The sequence below is a fragment of the Mus caroli genome, chromosome X, assembly GCF_900094665.2.
Source record: "Mus caroli chromosome X, CAROLI_EIJ_v1.1, whole genome shotgun sequence".
Taxonomy (NCBI): domain Eukaryota; kingdom Metazoa; phylum Chordata; class Mammalia; order Rodentia; family Muridae; genus Mus; species Mus caroli.
Window position 1 is genome coordinate 124972239 of NC_034589.1, and position 20875 is coordinate 124993113.

Consider the following 20875-nt stretch of genomic DNA (forward strand, 5'->3'; position numbering starts at 1 on the left):
CTGTCCGGGTCTGGTGTTGGAACCTAAGGGAAAGGATGAGAGAAAGGCACAGTAAAGAAGTATGGACCGATCCTTTGTCCCACAGGACCTTTGAGTAGAGAACTCTTACATGCACCCCTTTAATAACTGAAAGCATTTCAGGGTTTAGATTACTCACATGCCAAAAGAATGAAAAACTCTGAAAAAGCTCTCAAACTTACTACCTTATTTAGCTCATATAGCATCCCTGAGTTGACTATTATTTTACTCTCACTCATAAGCATAAGATATTAGATAGGCTTATCTCTTATTATATTTCTCAGCCACATACCTGATGATAAACTAGAGCTGAGATTATGTCACAAGTCTGAAAAATTCTCCCCTCGTTTTTCATAAGGTTATCATTAAAACTACTTTTGATTTTTAAAGATTTTATGCATTGATGACTGAAACAGATAAAGATACTTACACCCAACCATTGGACTGAAGTCAGAGACCACTATGGAGGAATTAGGGGAAAATTTGAAGGAGCTGAAGGGGAGGGCAACCCTATAGGAAGACCAGCAGTCTCAATTAACTTGGACCCAGGGGGGAAATCCTAGAAACTGAGTCACCAGCCAGGCCGCAAACACCTGGCTGATCCAAGGCCCCAGGCACATGTAGCAGAGGACTGCCTGGTTGGGCCTCAGTGGGAGCAGATGCACCTAATCATGAGACCTGAGGACCTAGGGAGGAGGGGACAGAGAGGGAGCACCCTCTGGAAGGCAAGGGAATGGAGTGATGAACTGTGTGTGGGGGAACCAGGAAGGGGGAGAAAAGCTAGAATGTAAATAAGTAAAATAATTAATTTAAAAAATTAAAAAAGATTTCATGCACAAGTGTTTTGGCTGCATGTGTCTGTGTACCACATGTGTGCCTGGTGCCCAGAAGTTATCAGACTGCCCCAGACTAGTTCCAGATGGTGGGAGCCACCCGTGGGAATTAAGAGCTGCATCCTCTGGTAGAGCTAAGTCATCTCTTTATTATTGGATATTTTTATTTATATTTCAAGTGTTATCCCCTTTCCCACCCACCCCCAGAAGTCCCCTATCCCAACCTCCCTCCCCCTGCTTCTATGAGGATGCTTCCCCTCCCACCTCCACGCCCTTGAATTCCCCTACCCTGAGTCATCAAACCTCCACAGGATCAAGGGCCTCTCCTCCCAGTGATGACCTACAAGGTCATCCTCTGCTACATATGCAGCTGGAGCCATGAGTCCCACCATGTGTACTCTTGGGTTGGTGGTTTAGTCCCAGGGAGCTTTGGGGGTACTGGTTAGTTCATATTGTTGTTCCTCCTATGAGGTAGCAAACCCCTTCAGCTTCTTCAATCCCTTCTCTAACTCCTCCATTGGGGAGTAATCTCTTACGCAAATCATTAAGTAATGTGTTTAACTTCGAAAATAAATATAAGGGAAACGTTTTTCAGATCTTCCCGTGATGAGCACTACTTACTCCACCCATGTGGCTGTTCATATTCTTATATAAAGAAAAGATTAAGTATAGAGAATGCCTTTTAAATCTGCTTTATTAGGTTCACAATATGTAATACGGATCTTCCCATGCAATTGATAAATTCTGCTAACAAAAGAATTCCAGGCCGAGTAAAAAACACAAGTTTCAATTAGTAGCTGGTAACAGGGAAAGATCTACATAAAAAGGAGTAACCTCAAAATTTGTACATCACAAGGCAGGGGTCCCCATGTCATCTTCAGAGAAGAGCTCAGGACTCAGGGCATAAGGCAAAACTCATCATGGTGGTCATGATGAGGCGGGTCAGTGCTAACCGCCCGCAGGCTGTGGCTCAGCTGCCTTTCTCTTAGCTTCTCCATGAGCTGTCTCACATCATCCCCAAACCTCTGTATGTTCTCCTCTCTCATCCTTCCCTGGGGCTCCCCAACCCTCTGCACCAGGTCCCATCTATAGTGAGAGATGGGCTGCCGAACCCGGAACCGCCTGCGACCTCCTCTAGGCGCACAGTTTTTGCCAGCCTCAGAGGTCAGGGCCACAGCTGGCTCCCTTCTGATGGTATCTTGTGGCTTTTCTTCCTTCTCCTCCTTTTTCTGATGGTCATTCTCCATGTTGAGATTTTTCACGCCTTGATCTTTGGACTCCATTACTCCTAAGAAGCAAGAGAAGGAAAAGATTTCTTCCTGGATTGATCACTAACGAGGACAGCAGTCTCTGCTTTGCACCTTTCAAAATTCATTTCCCCATCTGAAAGGTCCGTAGCTCTCTAGAGGGTTGAAATCTGGTCCACCTCTTCCCCAAAGCCCACCGTGTTTCCTGCAGATATATCTGATGCATCTGCGTCATCAAAATGGAAGAATAGGATGGGAGAGATGAATCCGGTAAAGGGGGAGGGGGGCAAGCAGGCCTCTGACCTACCCAGCTCTGCGCACGTTCCCTTTCCCCCTCTCAGTCCCCAGCCCTTCCCCTGCACCTACCTGGGCCTATCCTTGCCTTCTCCTCTTTCTAGAGATGCTCACCACCAGGTGCGCCGCGAAGCTTCTGCTTCTCAGACCTGCGATCAACCCAGAAGGATGGGTGAGTAGGTGGGAGGGAGGACCTGTGGCGCTGTCCCGAGCGCCACCGCCCAGGCTCTTCCCGCCACCTCGGCCGCCCCCACCCCTCCACGCCGACCATCCCTGGGTCCCCCGATGCAGGGATGCCCGGGTCTATGGGAAACTGTCGCGGGGCGCATGCTCCTACTCCCCGAGGGTCTCCGCCCGGGCCCGCCGCCCCGCTCCCTGTCCGGCCGCGCCGCTGCGCACACGGGGACGGCCACCTGCAGCCTCGGCCTGCGCTGCCGACGGCCGGGGTGGCGGCCACAGGACCCCGACGACGGGCTCCGCGGGTCCGGGCCGCTGTCCCCCTCACCTGCGCCGCTCTTCCTCCTCCTGCTGCTTTCCGCGCCGCCCGGGCCCGCGTGCTCTGCGCCACCAGGAGCTGCGCCACCAGGAACAGGTGCCTCCGCTAGGGATGGCGGGCTGGAGAGAGTGAGCGAGGGCAGGTCCGAGACCCAGCGAGGGGTGTGAGCCTGCGTGGGCTAGTCACGTGCCACTTGCGTCAGAAGCCAAAGCTCCGCCCCCGGCCCCAGCCCCTCTTTCCGCCCCCAGTGTCTTGCTGTGCAAAGTTCAGGTCCCTTCTTCACCTCTGGGTCCCTTTAAGGTCTCCAGCTTGGGCCCTGTCTCTCTGAGCCCTGGGCATTTCATGGCCTGACAAAAAGAAGGGCAGTGGGTGCTCTGTGGGCTGCTGGCCATTCCCAGTTCTCTGGGGGATTGCTTTTTTCCCTCTCCCTCTGTTCCCAGGTTGTGCCTCCTTCCTTCTGCTGTCCCCTCAGCTTTTCATTTTTTTACTTCCCTAAAGTATGTGGGAAAAGTTAGTCAAGAAGTGGGCTTGTGTAGATTTTAAAAAGCTGCCTCCCTCTGTCCCTCCCTCCCCCTCCTCTCTTCTCAGTCCCTTCCTCCCCCTCCTCTCTTCTCAGTCCCTTCCTCCCCCTCCTCTCTTCTCAGTCCCTCCCTCCACCTCCCTTGGAGACAGTTTCCTGGCTGTTCTGGAACTCACTCTGAAGTTCAGGCTGAACTGGAATTCAGAGATCCGCCCGCCTCTGCCTCCCGAGTGCTAGGATTAAAGGCATGTGCCATTACCACCTGTCTGATTTTTAAAATTTCTTAATGGATTCCCATAGTAGTGCTCTTTGGAGGATCACGAAAAGCATATATCTTTTATATGCAGTGATAGTAAGGTGGGGGAGAGGCTTTTGATTTGAGAATAGGGCAAGCATGGGAGGAGTTAGAAACAAGGGGCTTGGGAAAGGAAAAGTGATGTAATTATATTTGTGTTAAAATTTTTAAAAAGAAAAGGAATGGTGTCTCTTGTTTGTAAAAATCCAGCACTGGGAGAACTGAGGCAGGAGGATTTCTAGTTAACACTGGCCTAGGCTGGGAAAATCTTGTCTCATTAAAAAAATAGTCTTATTTGAAAAACAGGATTAAAATTGGGGGAAAAAAAGCCAACCATCTGTCTCTCCTGCTAAGTCATTATATAAATATAGACTCCACAGGCAGCAGCTGCTGTTTTTGGACCTTGGAAAAAGGACAGGGCAGCTGATGCTCCCCTTGTGAGGGGCCCCTAGACATGCAAGGCATTTTCATGAGGTGAGCCAGAATTTACTGTGCTATAAAACCTTGTCAGATTTTCACAATGAAAAGAAATGAACAAATCTCTTTCAGAAAGTTCTGCTTTGAGTGGTTCATATGTATTTGCAAGTCAATGAGCATGTATTTAAATAATCTTAAGTTATATACAGTAAATCTATTTCAGGACCAGCTTTGGTGGCTGAGAGGGCAGCAGGAGTAGTGAACAGGGAAAGGCGATCCCCCTGAGAATTGGGAATTCAGTGCAGGAAGGTTTCAGGTACATAATTAACCAACAGAATACACTTTTCTTTGGTATTCTACTCATGAGCAATTGGAAATTGAAACTCAGAAGTATTACATATACACTTCATGAGCTTTAAATGTGAAGGTTTTTTTTTTTTTTCTTTCTCAAGACAGTGTTTCTCTGTGTAACCGTGATTATCCTGGAACTCACTCAATAGATCAGACTGGCCTCGAACTCAGAGATCTGCCTGCCTCTGCCTCCTGAGTGCTAGGAATAAAGATGTGCATTACCACATTCTGGCTAAAGGTGAAATGCTTAGAAGTCAGCTATATATGAAAACTAAAACAAGGATGAGAGCATTCAAGACATACAATAACATGTACACGTTTTCTTTTTGTAGTGTTGGGATAAAACCTGGGGCTTCCTGCATGGTAGGCAAGCATCTTATCATTGACCTGCATCTTCGATCCAAGATAGTCATATTTAAACTGTGTAATTTAATATTTAACACACTTATCAACAGATAAAGGACTATCAGGATAGAGACTGTTTTCCTCTGTGGAAGAAGTTATCTTGTCAGTCATACAAAAGTGGTCATGTGTATATTTTATAGCTTACATTTGCTTATTCTGGATATCATGGAACAAATCATGTAGAACACACTCCTCTTTCCCTGGTAGCTTTCCCTAAGCATATCTTTTGAGATTCATCTTTCATTGCTTGCGTGAGTAGCTTGTTATTTCCTTTGATTAGTAACATTAGTTTCCATATCACAATCCTGCACTTACTATCCTTCTCCCAGAAAGTGTGGTCTGGCTTTATGTTATGATTCCATAGGATGCATACGTAGTGTTCACAAAGGCAACCTCTTGCTATCCAGTCTTGTGCTTAGCTGAGTTATACCCGAATCTCATGAGGACCTGCACAATCTCCAAGTGCCCTTGGGCCTCTGCCATAAATGGTGATATGAGCTAATATAGTCCGTTGGAGTAAAATTTTGTGCCTAATAATATTCTTGTCATGGTAAATTATTAAAGCATAAAAATTTCTTGGCTGCAGGCAGTACTCTTGTTACTGCCTAGCCTGTTGCAGCAGTGTACTCGTTCCAAATGTTTGGCTTTATTAGTTGGTGTCTGTGTTTAACTCAGAGAACAACTTTTGGGAGTCAGTTCTCTTGACCCACCTTGATATCAAATCCACCAGGGTATCAAACTGAGGTCATCAGACTTAGCAGCAATTTCCTTTTTAACCATTGAGCCACCTCACTCAGCCTCAGTCTAGTTTCTTTTAAAAATTTTTCAGCCGGGCGTGGTGGTGCACGCCTTTAATCCCAGCACTTGGGAGGCAGAGGCAGGCAGATTTCCGAGCTCGAGGCCAGCCTGGTCTACAGAGTGAGTTCCAGGACAGCCAGGGCTACACAGAGAAACCGTGTCTGGAAAAAAAATTGTCAAGCTGTCAGAAAGATATAAATTTGTACCTTCTTTTTATAGGACCATATAATGGCCATTTTCTATTCTTATAAATGTTCGAGGTATTTGATATAGTTACTTCAATTTTTTACATCCTATTTACAGAAAAAAATATCTAAATATCTGGAAAGATTTGTGGATACTAATATGAGTTTCAGGGAGACTGGAAATACAGTTCAGATGTTAGAGTGCTTGCCTGCTGTGTACAAAGTCCTGGGCCCAATCTTCAACACCATATAAAACTAATTGTAGTTGCACACATTTAGAACCCCAGCACTCAGGAGATAAATACAGGAAGAATCAAGTATATAAGAATGTCTTTGGCTAGCTGGGCAGTGGTGGCGCATGCCTTTAATCCTAGCACTTGGGAGGCAGAGGCAGGCGAATTTCTGAGTTCAAGGCCAGCCTGGTTTACAGAGTGAGCTCCAGAACAGCCAGGGCTATACAGAGAAACTCTGTCTTGAAAAACCAAAAAAATATAATTTTCTACAAAGCAACAGAAAATATACCATATAGGAGAATTTAATGAAATAGTATTAGGTAAGGAAATATAAGGCAAATTATCACCAGAGATAATTAGCAGCCATGGCTAAAAGTAGTGTTCCCTGAACTCTGCAAAGTTGATGATATAATAAAAACACAAAGTTTTCTCCATTTGTGTTTAATATTGACCAGACGAATAGCAGTGTGGATAAAGTAAATATGATCACTCAATATTTAATGAATAATTATGTCATAGTTTAACTTATATAATTTTGATTATTTTGAGACAAGGTATTATGTGTCCCAGATTGGCCTTGATCTTTCTACATAGCTGAGAATAATCATGAATTTTTTAATCTTCCGATCCTCCTTCCTCTAACTCCTGAGTACTGAGATTACAAGTATGTGCCAGGTTTTATGTACTGCTAAGGAATAAACCCAGGCCATTGTGCATACTAGGTAAGCATTTCACTTATTGAACTACATCCCCAGTATAATTTTGATTATTTCTTTAGTATGAATGTCTCTTAATGTGTGTGGCTTAGTTAGGGGTTTACTGCTGTGAACAGACACCATGACTAAGGCAACTCTTATAAAAACAACATTTAGTTGAGGCTGGCTTACAGGCTCAGAGATTCAGTCCAGTATCATCAAGGTGAGAACATGGCAGCGTCCAGGCAGGCATGGTGCAGGAGGAGCTGAGAATTCATCTGAAGGCTGCTAGCAGAATACTGGCTTCCAGGCAGCTAAGATCAGGGTTTTATAGCCCATACCCATGGTGACACATCTACTCCAACAAGGCCATTTCTACTCCAACAGGGCCACATCTTCTAATAGTGCCACTCCCTGGGCAGAGCATAAAGAAACCATCATAGTGTGTATGACTTCAATGGTGTATGAATATGTTAACAACATTCAGGAATGTTGATGAACTTTGACACCATGACCTGGAAATAAGTGGGGAAAAATCCTCAAAATGACGTCTCAGTTTGGTAGTATATGCCTGTAATCACAGTGCCTGGGAGACAGAGGCAGGAGAGTGAGGATTTTAAGGTCAGTCTTAGCTACATAGGAAGTTTGAAGCCAGCCTTGGCTACATATGATCCTGTCTCCAATAAATCAAAAGTCCTTGGAAGAATGCAGAGGAGAGTTCCTGGGTTTGTGCCATAAAGTATTTACACAAAACCCAATAAACAACCCTAAAGATGGAGTGAAGGAAGCTCTACCTATGCTATAAGGTTCTATGGCTTAGGTTCCTTCCACAGGTCTCTTCCATACATTTCATCCTAAATTTAGGTCCTGCCTACCTTTTGTGATGTGGTCCACATATTTTCTAAAGCTTTTTCTATCTGGGGCCAGCCTAACCATTGGCTTCTCTTATTACCCACTGAGCCAAACAGCCCACTCCTCCTTTTAACCTTTCTCTAAACCACCATCCAGAGAGAATATCTTCTCAGCTGTGTAGAACTTGCCTCTAAGAATGTAGTACTGGGCATCAGGAGATGTCAAAGAGTAACTGTTAACTTATCGTGCATAAAAGGACAATAGCTGTATGTAGAACTTAGACGAGAATGTTGTGGCCAATTGCAACAGACCTCATTTTAAATCCTGAGCTGACTCTTGTGCATAGCACTAACCAGATAAGTGACCTCACACACCTTACATAGATATGTCTGGAGGTGAAAGAGAGAAAATAGAAGAAAGAGTACTAACGAATCACCTGCCCTAACAGTTCACATGTAAGATAAGGACACAAACTGGGAAGGTGTCACACGCAGCTGTTAAAATGAATAGAAGGCATACTGATTATCAGAGGCATGAGAATTAGACAAGGCACATGAAGGGTGACTACAAAAAGTAACCAGACTCACTGGGTTTATTAATGCTAATAGCACAAGATCTAATTTAAAAATGAATGTCAGTATTGACAGAGAATGAAAAGGGAAACATGGTCCCGGTAGACTTATAAACACCGAACAGCATCATCTAGACAAGGGCAAAATATTTGTTATAGGCACAGTTTAAAACCATGTAGGTAAATGTCTATGTGTGTTTTGATTTCAAAAGTGCATTGCATGTGTGCATACGTACACACATGTATATGCTTGTTGACATATATTATATATATATGTATATGCTCACAAGTATATATAAATATATATATATATATATATATATATTCATTCAATATTTCATTCCTGTTTTCCCTCAGTCCATAGATAATACCCATCGAAGATGAACGTGCAACAGAGCTAAGGCGACCAAGAAGATTCTATCTAGCCTATCACTGTCTAAAGTACTTCCAGGGCTGTTTATACCCATCAATTTCCTCAAGTGTGGTTGTGACTGCAAAGGAGCATGACTTTCTTGTGTAATACAATTTTTCACATAATAAGAATGATTTCATGAGGGCATGTGCTTGTTATTACTCATTTGAAATGGCTTTTTTCATATGTGTATAATTTCTTGTATGTGTCCGGGCAGTGGTGATGCACACCTTTAATACCAGCACTTGGGAGGCAGAGGCAGGTGGATTTCTGAGTTGGAGGCCAGCCTGGTCTAAAGAGTGAGTTCCAGGACAGCCAGAGCTACACAGAGAAACCCTGTCTTGAAAAACCAAAAAAAAATTTTCTTGTATGTAAACAACATTTCTACAAGTAAAGAAGTAATAAAAACAAACATACACCCTCATAAAAATCACATCTATTGCATTCAAGTTTAGTAATCACCCAGGCAACGAGCTTTTAGGCATGCCTTCAAGAGCTTATCTAGATTAGGTTTGATTAAGGTGGAAAGACCCACCTTACCTGTAGATAGTACAATTCTATGGGGTTCGATCCTGCACTCTATAAGGAGAAAGCTAACTGACAGCATTTGTCTCCCTTTGTCTGGTCGTTGGAAATGCAATGCATCCAGCTGCCCATCGCTTCTGTTTCCATGACAGACTTTATCCTTAACCAGCTAAAAGAACTCCCTCTCAGCTAGGCATGAGAGTACATGCCCTTCATCTCAGCACTTGGGAGGCAAAGGCAGGAGGATCTCTGTGCATTCAAGGCCAGCATGGTTTATGTAGTGAATTCTAGGACAGCCAGGGCTGTATAGAGAAACTCTGTCTCCACCAAAAAAAAAAAAAAAAAAAAAAAAAAGAAAGAAAGAAAGAAAAGAAAAAGAAAGAAAGAAAAAGAAAGAAAGAAAGAAAAAGAAAGGAAAACAGAAAGAAAGAACAAAACAGAAACCCTTCTCATTAAGTTGTCTTTGTCCCATATTTTGTCACAGTAATAAGCCAAGTAAATACTATATTATTTATTTCTGAATTACAAATTGAATGGTGTATTTATCCATAGTGATGAAAACAACACCCCTTTTCATGTCAATTTCTGAGGGCCTTTGAACTAGACAGTTTAGTTAGGATGGTTTCACTTTAATGTCTCTTACAAGACTGAAATGAAGGTGTTGATAATGGCAGTGTCCTATTAGCATTGAATCACAAGAAGATCCATTTCTTAAATTACAGATGTGTTAGTAGTTTCTAGTGAGTTGTTGGGCTAAGAGCCTCATTTCATCTGTGGCTGGTCACTAGCTGGTTTCTCTTTTAAAGCTAGTCATTCCTTAAAAATGAGTGCGACAAAGCTCGATTTTTCCAAAGATTGATTTTTCTGCCCTCTTAACTTTTTTTTTTCTGGAATCATTTACATCAAGCTTACTCGTAGTGATTACATTCACAACGAGCTATGGAATTCTTAATAAACAAGACCAAAGAACTTTTCGTAGCTCCCCCCCTTGCTTATTTTCATGTAAACAAATCCAATTATATAGGTGATAGACTCCTTAGCAGAAAATGTTTGGTATGGTGGGTGTTGGGTTTTTTTTTTTTGTGACTAGCCGAATAAAAGTCTAGAAAAACCTAGGTGGGACAGAAACGTTTGAGAGAAAAAAACCAAAAATGTTCTCAACTGTGGGTAACCATTTTTAAAAGTACTATGTTCAGGGCACAACCTTCAAGGGAATAAAAAAAAATACAGCATGGCACAAACTGTGAAAATGTGAAATGGATGATAGATAGTAGATATTGTGATTGACTCCTGAGATCTGCATATCTAAGCACAAAATGCTGAAGGATTATAGTCTTAGTTATCCATGGGACAGAAGGACTTCACCTGCTCCAAAGTCTCCGTGAGAGGGCACGCTCCAACTGCTCTGTACATTTTGAGCTTCTAAAACTGTGTCCACCCGAAAGATCTATATTTATATTCTGACTTCATTAGCTGGAACAGGTGCTTGGGTCTTTTTATCTTCCTATTTTAAATCTTTTTTCCAAATATGCTTATCTTTACTATATTTCAAATCATGAGACTTGTGTTTATGGAAAATTGAAAATAGGAAGATATCAGAGAAAAGTAAAAATAAGTAAACCCAATTTTGACCTCATTACCTAGTTTATTTTGTATCTTCCAATGTGGTTTCAAAAATTAGACTATAAGGAAAATGATATTTATGCTGGAGGGAAGCGTGAGTAGAGACAAGACTGCTACTTTCCTGTTCTTGCAACCCAGATGAGGACGAGTAATCTTTTCTCTCAACACAACCCCTAAAAAAAGGAATGATGGTTAATATAACCATGGGAAGATGCAGCCCCTCCCTGGTAATCAGAGAAAGGCACATTCCATCCATAAGGAGAAGGGGCCACTTTTGACCTCTGAAATTAGCAAAGGCAAAAATGAGTGACAGGGCCTGGTGTGGTGGGGGTGGGAGGTTAGTAGACTGGACTACTTCTGCAGTAGTGCTGATGGGAGGGGAAAGTAAGGACCAGAGTTGGAAGATGACATAATCCTCACGTGATTAGAAGCTGACGTGAGCCCAAGGCGTTATATATCCAGGTTTCTTTCTCCTCTGGGTACGAGGTCTTTACTGCCCTGAATACTTGTGGCCAAGGAGAAGAGAAGGTAAATTCCTTAAATCTCAGCGGACTGGTATACAGAAACCACCAGGAACCCTTGGATTGATAGTGGCTGAATGAGAAGAGAATCCATCTAGACTTGTTTCCCCATATGTCTAATTGGGAGATAGCTAATTGCATATGTTTTAATTTTTAATTACATTTATCTGTTTGCATGCATGCTTGTGAGTGCATATTTCACTACATATGTATGGAGAGGTCAGTGCAAAATTATGTAGGAGTTGGTTCTCTCCTATCATGTGGATCCCAGAGACTGAACTAAGGTTTTCAGACTAAGCAGCAAGTGCCTTTAAGCATTCAGCCAGCTTGCTGGTCCAATTGCATATTTGGGGGGAAAAGGCAGCAAACATGGGGAAGGGTTGAGAAACATCTAGCAATCTAGGGGTAGGGCTGCTCTTGTCCTGGGAAACTTTGCCTTCTTATTTGTCTTTCTCCAGTGCATTGGAGAGCATGGTAGCCCTGAAATGTGAGTTAATGTATGGAGAAAGGCTGAAATCATGGGATGGAGTCAAGAAATATTGAGATAATTTTAAAATGGTTTACCTCATCCAATGCTAACCTGCAATGATGGGGTCAAAATAGGGAATGGAAGATTCTGAGTCTTACAAGGGCCAAGTCTGAGAGTGAGGATGGGTGAACAGGCACGCAATTCTAGACTAATGGATAGCTATAGGAAAAGAACCAGGCAGTAGAATACTTAAACTACCATAGTGAGGAGAATCCCAGATTCTGGATAATTATAACATATGTTTGGTCTCAATACTCTGTTCCCTGATCCCTTGTTTTGTTTGTAGGTCCAGAAATCTGTGTTCACAGATACCATCTGACAGGAAAACAAGCAAGAAACTATCCTGCGTTTGTACAGGTTAGTTTGTGGTATTTTAATAGGCTGGGGTTCTGAGGGAGTTGGGAAGGGATAAAGCTGGGTAAAATTTGCAGCTTTGCTTATTTCCTGGCAAAAGAGTGGGATAGGATTGAGGAGTGGGGGAGAGAAAAAGGAGATTTGATGGGAAGCTGAAGAAGAAGCCGAGGTATTTTCAGTTTCTGAAAGCTGGAACAGTGGGTCTGTCAGGTATGGGCAAATGAATTCCAAGAGGAAGGATTCAAAAGTAAGAAGGTAATCTGTCTCTTCATTTTCTCGCAGGAAAAGACAAAATCATGCAAAAGTCCTGCAATGAAAAAGAAGGAAAGCCCAAGTGCAGTGAGCCAAAGAGGGAGGATGAACATCCCCGTGGAGCATTTGAAGGCCAGCGACTGGAAGGCAATTTCAGACAGAGGCTGCTTCAGTCTCTTGAAGAATTTAAAGAAGACATAGACTATAGGCATTTTAAAGGTGAAGAAATGACAGGAGAGGAAGAAGAGATGGAAAGGTGTTTGGAAGAAATAAGAAGTCTGAGAAAAAAATTTAGGGCTCTGCATTCTAACCGTACCCATTCTCGGGACCATCCCTTTTAATGCAGTGGCCTCCGAAATTATTTTCTGTTATTAATGTTCCCATTGCTTTCTGTTTTCACAAATATTTGCTATCATTTCACTTTTATAACTCAGTTTCGGTTACAGCCATGTATAAGCCTCATGCTGTCCATATCTTGCCTTTCAATTTCACCTCACTGACTTAATAAGAAATTTTGTTTGTTTATCTGAAAGGACAATCATTATGTATATGCTGTATGTGTTCACTTATGTATGATACCATGTCAAAGAGCTTAATCTGTGTGATTTGGATTCTCTTTCTTACTTTCCACAAAATGAATATATTCATATCTGTATTTGCACTATTAATTTTGTATCACAAAAGGAAAACAATTAGACATGAATGAAATTGGTTTACCAATCGCGTTAGGAAAGCAGTGAAGCAGCAAACTGTTAATAACAGAAGTATGAGAAAGACATGTCAACTGTAACCTGCCTTTGGATTTCTTAGCCAGAGGAATAAAGTGACCATTATAAAATGTTTAAGACTTGATCATTTCATGAAGAAACTGTTCACTTCACAGATATTTTTGTATAGAATTGCTATGGGACAGTAGCTCTGCACTATGTTGGTGAGTTCTCATTTGTTCATGCACATATAGAAACCCAGCTTGTATAGAGCCATCCATTAGAGAGAGGACATGGAATGTTTCGATTTATGCTCAAGAACACTGCCAGAAGGCAGAGGTGGGGCCTTCCATGCCAGCACTCAGCTTTTGAATCCCTGTGTTTTCTGCACATCCTGCCTTGGTCTTTTGCTCTCTGGTAGCTGCACAGTTGCTGATGCACTGGGGGAGCCTTATGTTTCAAGACTTCACCGAGTTTCCAATGAATTGATCTCTCAGTGTCTTCTTTTTTTAAGATTTATTTATTTAATTTATATGAGTACACTGTAGGTGTCTTCAGATGCACCAGGAGAGGTTATCAGATCCCATTAGAGATGGTTGTGAGCCACCAGGTGGTTGCTGGGACTTGAACTCAGGACCTCTGGAAGAGCAGTCAGTGCTCATGACCGCTGAGCCATCTCTCCAGCCCCCTCTCGGTGTCTTCTTAAACCTCTGCTTTCTAGTGATATTTAAAACAGGTGGCACTGCTGGAACACTGCCAGTTCCACACTGTCCTGGGATATATATTTTTTTTTCCTAGATACATATTAAGAAGTAGAATTGTTGAGTCGTAGGTTAATTTGCTTTAATTCTTACAGGAATTTCTTCTAATCTGCTTTTCAAATATGGCCATTAACAATGCATAAGGTTTCTTATTTCTCTACATCATTGATAATGTGTATGCACTTGTGCAGGCCTGAAGTTGGTGGGTGTCTTCCTTGCTCTCCTTGCACTTGATTTACTGAGGCAGGGTCTCTGGGCAAACCCTACTCACCAATGCAGATACTCTATCTAGTCAGGCTGCCTTAAGGATTTTGTGTCTGAATCCCAAGTGCTAAGATGACAAGCAGCTGCCACACCTGCCAGGCTTTTATGTGGGCTCTGAGGAGCCAAACTATGGTAAGTATGTTCATCCACTGAGCCATCTCCCTAGGCCAACGTGTTTTATTGCCTGAATGTTCTTAGTGTAGTCTCCCTGGTAGAAATGAAGTCATGTCTTTGTGCTTTTCTTCTGGCTTCTCTTTTTTCAACACTCCCACCTTTTATTGTGTTTCTTAATTAAGGAAAGTACATTAATGTAGCAGCCTACTATTTTAAGTGAGCAGCTGGATATTTACCGCTACAAAATACGAAATCTTTTCTTAGGGCAATAATGGACACATTTAACTTTCCCAAATCCAAGAACAATTGAACATTTTATTGCCTATTAAATATAAAACTAGATTATATTACTACTCCTCGTAGCTAAAGAATTTAAGGAACAATAATTTTGTTCTACATATATGATGTGTTGTCTGACGTGAGGAACATTTTCCAACACCCTACACTGATGACTTTCACACTGGAGTCTGGCTATTTTGAGAGTTTTCTGGTATGCAAGGGGATACTGTTAATAATGAGGTGATAACTTTTACTTTGTGATAAATAATTATATACATATTTAATGTTAAACACAGCCCCCATAACTAAAATAATACAGAACCCCAACATACAAAACAAGTTTAGGGAATTGGACTGGCACTCAGGACTGACATGTATTCTCTCAACACCCACACACACACACACACACACACACACACATCCTAGGGATATGTGGCTCCTTCCCTCTCTGTGGACACTAGGGAAATGCTTAGCAAACCATGCTACAACTACATTTGGATCACAATTCAAAGACTGGGCATCCTGCCAGGGACATAAAAAGGTATGGAAGGGACTCTAAGAGTCATCCACGTGGCCACCAGACCTCCGTGCTCTCTTTTTAGATAATTAATAGGCACAGGAAGCATGGCTGGAATTTCATGAATTGACTTCTAGCCCTCTATATCTAGGCTTTTTGAAATGTTTAGTAGCCACAAGTTAATCCTTCAGATTTTGTTAAATGTAGCTCTTAAATTTGCTCTCACGTTCACTTTTAGGACAGCAATATATCTTTCCAAACAGCAAGGGAGTCCTGAATGCTCCAGGTGATGCCCTGGCCCTTAAACTGATTCTCTGCTTCTTTATCTTTTCTCTATTATCTTCCCAGTCAAAGAAGTTACTTTGCCTTGTACTGGGAGTAGAGATCTTCATCCATGAAATGTAGTTTGTCAGCTATTGCTCTTTGTAGGCCGAACACAGTTGAGACGTACTGAATCTGAAAACTACCCCAGGCAGCATGGTTTGTGACACCCATGTTTGTACTGGGTTATCATGTGTATTTTAGATAAAACACTTTCATCTCTCTGGTGTCATATAAACACTCAAAGTTGGCCTGATATCTAGTCACATGGTTGGAGGGGGCACCCACATTACAATCTGACCTCCTGCTGAACAGCAAGAGCTCACACTCAATTGTTATCCTTTGAAATACACTGAAAGAGTCAGTGAAGCCACATTCAAAGAGATAGTAATCTCTTTGAAGTTCCCCTGGGGTACAATTACACTTTGCAAGGGTTCCTGGAAGTATCTTCCTTGGAAAAAGATATCTGCAGGATGTTGTAAATCAGTCTTCTCCCAGCTCTAGAATTATCTGTTAATTCTACTTCTCCTAATGTCATGGTCTGCTGGCATTCAGACTTGGCTTGAGGAATCATTTATGTTTGATTTTACACCTCTCTTCATAGATGATATGAGCTGTTTTTATGGAACTCTTGCCTCCTCCTCTTGTTTCTGGCATTCTTTTTTTAAACCCACAGGTCCAAAAAGCAAAGCACCGACTTTGAACAATGACTTGGGGTTCATCTAAACATCTGAAAGGCAAGCCACATCTTAGGAAACAGTAGTCTACTTCCTCATGAGCATTTTCCCCCAACCACAGGAATAGTAAGAATTTGAGAAACTCACTAGGGGGCTTAGCTGGTTGTACAGAAAACCTCTTTGAACTTCTGAGCCAAGTGGCCTGCTTGTTATTTGAAATGTCTTATTCTAACATTTTAAAATTCTCTCTAGAGTGTCTGCAATGTTTAGTATTAAAAAAAAAATTCTCAAGATGCTGTTATGTTCTGTGTAACACCCAAACAACACAAAGAACCACTCAGGAGCTGTGACACCAAGTCTGAGAGATTCATTAACAAAAGAAGAATTAATTTGCTGCTACTAAAAATCTAGAAAAGTCTAGGCATCCATGTGGTACAGACTCTGCAGGCATAGAGGATGCAAGACTTCCACCACAGTTTCAGAGAGTCGTTGGCACCAAGCAACGTCTAGTAGTGCTGGAGTACCTGTAAGGTGGCCCTGAAGCATACTGCATGAAGATCTGAAGGTGATTCAATGTAGATCCCAGGAAGTTACAGATGTTAGGGCAGTGAGGTGTTCATTTGAGGAAAACAGCAGACACAGATAGTGGAGTTTGCCCCAGATACAGTACATATTGCTCCAAGCAGCAGAACTGGAGGGGTGGGGCTACTCAAGGTCTCTAGAGATCCAGCATGAGCCCTAAATGTTGGCCAATAGAGTTGCAGGATTTGATGCTTGCCTTGCTGCATATTTTAGTTGGTTGGCTCTCATCATTCCTTGTTGTGTGATCCCATTCTTCCTTTTGGGGATTAATGATTATATTTGTTGACACTGTGTCTTAAAACTGTCCATTTTTTTTTTAATATTATAGGAGTCCACTTTTAAGAGACTTCCCTGAGTCTCGAAAGAGACTTCAGACTTTCAAACAGTGTTGGAATTGTTAAGGATTATAGGGACTTTTGAAGTTGGATGGGATACAATTTTTGGCAATGTAAAATAAGACTGTGGGAAGAGGAGGTGGAAATGTACAGTTTAGAAGTGATAGTGTCAGGTTGACAAGGGGTTAAGTTGTGATCTTTAGTGTTATGAACTTGAACAGGATCTAGAATCAGGAAGGAGACAAACCTCCGGGCACATCTGCAAAGGCTGTATAGATTAGGATAGCCTCTAGACATGCATATGAGGAACTATCTTGATTAGGTTTATTGAGGTAAGGCCATCTACTCTGAAAAGGGGCATGGCCATTTTCTGGGCTTAGATCCTGAACTATATAAAATGAGGAAGGTACTTGAACACAAAACTCTGCTTCCTGATTGTGAACACAGTGTGATCAGCTTCCTCTAGCTCCTGCCATTAGGAAGGACTATACGCTGGCGCTATTAGACAAAATAAACTCTCATTTCCTCCCATCACCCTTCCTTTTTTCCTTCCTTCCTTCCTTCTTCCCTTCCTCTACCTTCATTTTTCTTCCTTATGTTGATTTTGTCAGGTTATTTTATCACAACAGATACATAACTAATACAAATGATAATCCTGTTAATATTTTTTAAATAACTATAAGGCCTAGAACAGTGGTTCTCAACCTATGAGTCACGACCCCTTTGGGGGTCACATATCAGATATCCTCCTGACTATCAGATATTTACCTTATAATTAATAACAGTAGTAAAATCACAATTATGAAGTAGCAATGAAATAATTTCATGTCTGGGGGTCAGCACAACATGAGGAACTATAATAAAGGGTCACAGCCTTAGAAATGTTGAGAACTACTGTACAAGGCTGTTTTCTAGATCAACTTAATCATTCCATTCATTTTCCTGAAAATTTCATAATTTCATTTTTTCCTCTCTGGCTGAGAAAAATTCCATTTTATGTATGGCCCACATTTTTCTAATGCACAAATTTGGACATCTATCTGCTTTCTAAATCAAGCAAGCAATAAAATGTAGAATTACAAGCCAAGCACTCACCCACCCACTCTTGCTTCAGCAGCCTAGTGTTCCCCTATCCTGGGTCATCAAGCCTCCACAGAACCAAGAGGCTCCCCTCCCAGAGATGCCAGATAAGGCCATTCTCTGCTACATATCCAGCTGGAACCATGGGTACCCCCTGTGTATTCTTTGGTTGGTGGTTTAGTCCCTGGGAGCTTGGGGGGTGATCTGGTTGGTTGATATTGTTGTTCTTCCTATGAGGTTGCAAACCCCTCCAGCTCCTACAGTCCTTACCCTAACTTCCCCATTGGGGTCCCCACACTCAGTTCAATGTTTGGCTGTGTACATCCACATGTGTATTGGTCTGGCTCTGGCAGAGCTTATCAGGGGACAGCTGTACCATGCTCATGTCAGTAAGTCCTTTTTGGCTTCTGTAATAGTGTCTGGGGTTGGTGTCTGCAGATGGGATGGGTCCCCAGGTGGATCTCTGGATGACCTTTCCTTCAGTTTCTGCTCCACTCTTTGTTCCTGCATTTCCTTTGGATAGGAGCAATTCTGGGTTAATATTTTTGGGATGGGTGGGTGGCCCCATCCCTCAACTGAGGGGCCATGCCTATCCACTGGATATGGTCTCTACAGGTTCTCCCTCCCCTTTGTTGGGCATTTCGGCTAAAGTCCTGCCTGTTGTGTCCTGGGAACCTCTTGGGTCCCTGGCATCTGGGACTTTCCAGTAGTTACCTACAGTTCCCCCACCCCCATTGCTACACACCTACTTTCAAATTCCTGAGCCTCTGTACTTCTCCCCCATCTCCTCCCACATCTGAACTGTTCCCTCCTTTTCCCTCCCCCTCCTCTCTTTCTCCAAGATCCCTCTCTTCCTCTAGTTCCCAGACTATTCTCTTCCCCCTACTCAGTAGTACTGTAGCATGCACACTTTGGTGTGATTCTCTTTCTTCTTGGGTTTCATATGGCCTGTGAGTTGTATCATGGGTATTCTGAGCTTCTTTTTTGGATAACATCTACTTATCAGTGAGTACATAACATGTACGTTCTTAAACATGCGTTATGATGCACTCTGGTCTCTATGGTTTTGAGAATTCAGTGGCTGATAATCCTGTCATGCCTCCATTGTACTTAACAAGACACTTTTATCTCCTTTAAGATTCAGTCTTCGAATTCAGCTCTAAGCAGTGTGAGCATATTACCTCTTAATATAGATCTCTTTTGACTTGTACCATTGGGAGTTTTGGAGCCTCTTGGGTGTATACTTGAACAGTTTTCAACTCCAGTGAATTCGTCATTTCACTTTACAGCTACAAAATTTTGTTTGGTTTCTCTTTTTTAAAAAATAATTTCTTCTTGTTGTTTTGTTCGTATTTCCTTTTTATTTCTTTTCTTTCGCTCAATGACTGCATTTAAGATTTTGAAGACATTTAAAATAGTTATTTGAAAGCATTTACTGAGCCACTTGGAGGATACATGTGTTGGTTGCCAATCAGGACAGGCCTGACTTCTGCCTCTTGGGCAAACATGGAAGGCAAGAACTATTACAAGTTGTTGCCTGATCTCTCCACCTGCTCAGTGACATGTATGTGTGTGTACACATGAATAAATAAACATGTCATAAATTTTTAATGTAAACAAACACAAATCATTCCTTGGTAAGTGCTCTCACAAGGGCTCTAGCTTCATTTTCTTCTCTGAGGGAGATGCACTTTCTTGTTAACTTGTATGCCTTTTGAAAACTGACCATTTGAATAACATGATGTGGCAACTTGTAGCAGTCAGAGTCTCCCTTGTCTCCAACATGTATAGATGTGTGTATGTATGTGTGAGTAGGGGGGGATTGCTGATTAATAGAATTGTCTATTTGTTTAATAAAATTTACAAAATATTTCTAGCTGGTTGATAGCAGTGAAGCATCTTTGCAGCCTTAGACATTTTTCAAAACCTACTTTATTTACGGTTCTTGAACACTTCAACTTCTTTTCTAGCTCATCAAACAGAGGTAGGGGGAAAAGAAAATTAAAAGGAAAAGGGGGTTGTGGACATATTTAGAAGTAATTTGGGGGGGGGCGATTCCACTCTTGGTTGTCAGGATACCAGCAGTCCAATCCAATAACAAACACCAAACACAAATCAGTAGCAGCAGAAACCATAAGGCTCCACTGAATTAGCACGAGTTAACTGAAATGGCAAGAAGCAGTTGGAGTACCACAAAAAGTTCTTCGGTGCATTTCTCTCTACAAAGTAAAGACAAGAGAACACCAGCAAAATGTTGTATGGTGTAGCAATACAAGAGCATCCTCTCGCTGTCTGTGGGGTTATATTTATACTCTTTCTAAACATCTTGTGCTCTCTTAAGCATCCACTCCAGCAAAACATCATATGCTCTCTCACATGTCTGCTTCAGCAAACATCCTCTCACAAGACAGCGTCCAGGAAAACATCATGGGACCCAAATGAGTTTCCAAAGAAACCAGAAATTTCTGCTTCACACCTTTTTTTTTTCTCAGTATGTCCTCAGCTAGTGTTCTAACATAATATTTATCCTAATAATATAAAAACATTTAAATTCAAACCTGAAGCTAAATGCAGAATGCTTCTTTTGTAAGATTTGTGGTAGCTCATAATGACCACTGTTGTAAAAAGTTAAGTAAATGTCAAGATGTTCTTTTCCCAGAATTGGCCTCTGGTCTTTAAGTTTACCCTCTAAGAGATAGTCCTCTGATTGTTTAGAAAAGCCCACACAATATCTCTGGTCCCTAAGTCTGCCCCCTTAATGCAGTTAAAGGTTAACCAGTGATAAACTGCCAGCCTTAAACTGTGACTGAGA

General features: G+C 42.0%; 2 protein-coding genes across 3 annotated transcripts; one reads left to right on the forward strand and one right to left on the reverse strand.

The window, feature by feature from the left end:
- Window positions 1–1527: 1527 nt before the first annotated feature.
- On the reverse strand, window positions 1528–3074 carry LOC110287249 (protein BEX1). The gene is made up of 3 exons (XM_021153903.1): window positions 2898–3074; window positions 2465–2541; window positions 1528–2139 (listed from the first exon to the last, which is right to left on the reverse strand). Exon 3 carries the CDS (start codon window positions 2132–2134, stop codon window positions 1748–1750), a length of 387 nt encoding a protein of 128 aa, XP_021009562.1. The 5' UTR covers window positions 2135–2139; window positions 2465–2541; window positions 2898–3074; the 3' UTR covers window positions 1528–1747.
- On the forward strand, window positions 2484–13266 carry Tceal7 (transcription elongation factor A like 7). 2 transcript variants are annotated; one of them, XM_029473347.1, is made up of 3 exons: window positions 2484–2564; window positions 12107–12177; window positions 12457–13266. In XM_029473347.1, exon 3 carries the CDS (start codon window positions 12471–12473, stop codon window positions 12765–12767), a length of 297 nt encoding a protein of 98 aa, XP_029329207.1. In that variant the 5' UTR covers window positions 2484–2564; window positions 12107–12177; window positions 12457–12470; the 3' UTR covers window positions 12768–13266. The 2 variants fall into 2 exon arrangements, with proteins under 2 accessions (XP_029329207.1, XP_029329208.1); XM_029473348.1 differs by lacking the exon at window positions 2484–2564 and adding an exon at window positions 8712–8726.
- Window positions 13267–20875: the final 7609 nt, after the last annotated feature.

Excerpts from the sequence above, each read along its gene's own strand:
- LOC110287249 (XM_021153903.1), bottom strand. The coding sequence starts at position 2,134 with ATGGAGTCCAAAGATCAAGGCGTGAAAAATCTCAACATGGAGAATGAC.
- Tceal7 (XM_029473347.1), top strand. The coding sequence starts at position 12,471 with ATGCAAAAGTCCTGCAATGAAAAAGAAGGAAAGCCCAAGTGCAGTGAG.